We start from the raw sequence: 3,591 nt of genomic DNA, 5'->3' as shown, positions 1-3,591 counted from the left end.
ATTCACACAAGGCAACCCTCATGTTCCCTCCTCCATCTCATTCTTCAATATTAAAATAAAATAAAATAAAATAAAATAAAATAAAATTAAATTAAATTTAGAAAAACAGATCTAAATACTTGGATGTTTTCCTTTTTTAAATAATATTTAAAAATGTTAAGAAAAATGTCCTCTGTTGCTGGCTGTTCATTTACCGACCTCCTTGATTCGATAACCATTCTCACCACTCTCCAAACCCTATTTTCCTCCATTAAACAAATACCCACTTTAAACCCAAAACAATAATATCATTTGAAGTCGTAAAAATCAGATCTTGAACCTCTTTGAAACCGTTCAAAAATCATGGTTAAAGCTATGACAATAATATTATTATTAGTAATGCTTTGTGGGTTTTGTCAGTTGGGTGAGTCTGCAATAGGGGTGAACTGGGGTACCATATCCAACCACCGGTTGTCGCCGGAGACGGTGGTGGATCTTTTGAACGCTAACAAGATTCAAAAAGTGAAGCTTTTTGATACCGACCCGGAGTGTCTTCGGGCACTTATGGGGTCTGGGATTGAGGTTATGGTTGGTGTGTCCAATGACCAGTTGGCGGATATTGGCTCGTCTGCTGTGGCTTCTGATTTGTGGGTTTCGCAGAATGTTTCCAGATATATGGTTCGAGGTGGTGCTAATATCAAGTATGTCTTGTTTATGTTTGGTTATTTATCAAGCTAAAGTTTGCTGATTTGTTTTGATCTGATGCTTGCTTATTTTTGTCACTTATAGTACAAGTTAACAACTTATGTTTACATTTTATATTCCTAACTTGTACATTTTTTTTTTGCTTTTGGTATGCTTAAAGTCAGACTCTTGGTCAAGTCAAATTTGGAAAACTAGAATTGAGTGCATAGTTAAGAAATTGAGTCTTTAAGCCTGTGAATTACTCGAATCTAGTGTTGTAAAGATCTTCATTAGGTGCCGATTAATCGGGGAGGGCTACCGGTTCGATTAATTGGGGAGGGCTACCGATTCGATTTCAGTCAAAATTGGTCAAATTCTTTGAAGTATTTGAAATATTAAACTTGTTTTGGACAATTATATATAAATTTTTTTATTTATAGAAAAGGAACGCAATTTAAATATGTGAATAACTTGTAAAACAAAGATTCATGTGTTTTATTTTTGAAAAGGAAAGGTTTTTAAGCTCGTATATTTGGGAAGAAACATCAAGTCTGAAATCCGTGTTCCGGATGATGAAATTGGGCTTATGTCAGTTTGCCACATGATCCGGTCTGTCAAGACGTTTCTGTGCATTAGTTATGGACCCTGTAACTCTAGATGTAGCCCAACTAATGCTCTTTTTAAGTTTGGCCTTTTCCTTGTCCTGTTTGTCTCGTCTAAATATGAGTATGCTAGTTTTGGATCAGCTTTGTATCAATACTTGAGCCCATAACCACTTTCGACTAGATAATGGTATTTTGTAGTTGCGTCCAAGATAGATCAGTGGTTCTAATTCTTGTAATTTGATCCAGGTACATCGCAGTCGGAAATGAACCCTTCCTTTCAAGCTACAGCGGTCAATATCAGTCATACGTGATGCCCGCCATAACAAACATTCAACAATCTCTAGCAAAAGCCAATCTAGCAGGCATAATAAAGCTAGTGGTTCCATGCAATGCAGATGCATACGAGGCATCTCTCCCTTCACAAGGAGCCTTCCGAACCGAACTTACCCAAATCATGACCGACCTCGTTACATTCCTAAACTCCAATGGGTCCCCATTCATCGTCAACATCTACCCGTTCCTTAGCCTTTACGGCAACTCAGACTTCCCTCAAGACTATGCATTTTTCGAAGGCACAACACATTCCGTCACAGACGGTCCAAACGTATATTATAACGCGTTTGATGGAAACTATGACACGTTAGCTTCTGCCCTTAACAAACTTGGGTTCGGGCAGATGCCCATAGTTATAGGCGAGGTGGGTTGGCCCACAGATGGAGCCATTAGCGCAAATGTTAATGCCGCGAGGGTTTTCAACCAAGGGCTTATAAATCATGTTTTAAGTTACAAAGGGACCCCACTTAGGCCTGGTCAGCCGCCTATGGATATTTATCTTTTCGGGCTGCTTGATGAAGAGGCTAAAAGCGTGCTGCCTGGGAGCTTTGAGAGACATTGGGGCATATTCTCATTTGACGGGCAGGCAAAGTACCCACTGAATTTGGGTAACGGGTTGTTGAGAAACGCGGAAGATGTGCATTATTTACCGGCCCGGTGGTGTGTGGCGGATCCGTTTAAGGATTTATCTGGTGTTGAAGAACATTATAAACTTGCATGTACTGTTGCAGATTGCACGACTTTAAACTATGGTGGTTCGTGTAACGGGGTTGGTGAAAGGGGGAATATTTCTTATGCGTTCAACAGTTATTATCAGGTGCAGAAACAGAATTCTCAGAGTTGTGAATTTGATGGGCTTGGAATGATTACTTTTGTTAATCCTTCCATGGGTCAATGCAAGTTTCTTGTTGGTGTTGCTGAGGAGGTGGTTACTAGGCGGGTTTCACACGGTTTGAGGTTACGTTGGGGATCGGTTATTGTTTGGTTACTGGTGGTTTGGTGGGGATTTTTGTAACTTATGACATGAACCTGTTAGTTAGATAGTTTTATATACTATATTGTATTAAGGTTTAGTAGATCATACTCATTGACAGATTTTGTTAGTATTATTCAAACTTATGCTAGATGTTAAAACTTCATGAGTTTGCACATGTGTTTTGTAATATAAGATGTGAACATTCATCCATCAACATCTCCATTGCATGCATAATTACATATTAACATTTTAATACAAGTTTCATTCTTGTGTTTAAGAGCAAAACATTACAATCTTTACTGTGGCGGAAATTTCTAAATGGGTTTTTTTTATAAACGATGACAAGAGGGTGGATTATTGTTGGACCTCAAATTTGGGTTAGTCGTTCTCAAAGATGGCGACTTTACTTTGCAAAATACTCCAAGCATCCAAAGTCACTATATTAGCTGGCGACTAAACCAAAATTTAACGTCTAACAAAAGTACCATCCATTTGTCATCACAGGTTTCTAAAAGAACCCATTTTCGGAAAAAGTTCTTATTGTAGCAACCGACTTTTTGGGATTGATATCATGTTGGAGCTCCGCGATCAGCAGCATCCAGCTATATCTTCACAACAGATTCTTCCACAGTGACAACCTGCTTCATTGAGCGTGTTAAAGTTCATGAAAACCAATTAATATTAACCACTACAAAAACCATAAAGAAGCTAAGAACTTGACTGATATTCAAGTAGTCGTTGAAAATGATATAACCTGGGTCTGGGGGGTCAAAAGTTCTGGTATCAGCTGCAGCGAGAGATACTTTGGGATCTGAAGTTGCATAGATCAATGCAGCCATTGCTAGGAAGCACACAAGAAACCTTGCTAAAGTTGCCATTGCCACCATCTTTCTTTGCATTAGGTATTATCTAACAAGTGAGGGTTAACTTATTACTCATTAGTTGGGGTTAATATATAAGATTTTAGGGCTTTTTATCTTGAACTTGCATGTTAAGAGCATGTGATGAGATGCT

General features: G+C 38.5%; 1 protein-coding gene across 1 annotated transcript; it reads left to right on the top strand.

Annotated features, from left to right (window-relative positions):
- The first annotated feature begins 234 nt into the window (after nucleotides 1–234).
- Nucleotides 235–2,771, top strand: LOC143589086 (glucan endo-1,3-beta-glucosidase 6-like). Its single transcript, XM_077069942.1, has 2 exons — nucleotides 235–680; nucleotides 1,515–2,771. The coding sequence occupies exons 1-2, from the start codon at nucleotides 343–345 to the stop codon at nucleotides 2,614–2,616; spliced, it is 1,440 nt and encodes a 479-aa protein (XP_076926057.1). The 5' UTR covers nucleotides 235–342; the 3' UTR covers nucleotides 2,617–2,771.
- The last annotated feature ends 820 nt before the right edge of the window (nucleotides 2,772–3,591 follow it).

This window comes from Bidens hawaiensis, unplaced genomic scaffold (genome assembly GCF_021521415.1).
Source record: "Bidens hawaiensis isolate Kalapana, Puna unplaced genomic scaffold, B.hawaiensis_p1.1 tig00037215_1, whole genome shotgun sequence".
NCBI lineage: Eukaryota > Viridiplantae > Streptophyta > Magnoliopsida > Asterales > Asteraceae > Bidens > Bidens hawaiensis.
The sequence above is the reverse complement of the archived record's forward strand: the minus strand, read 5'-3'. Positions and strand labels throughout refer to the sequence as shown.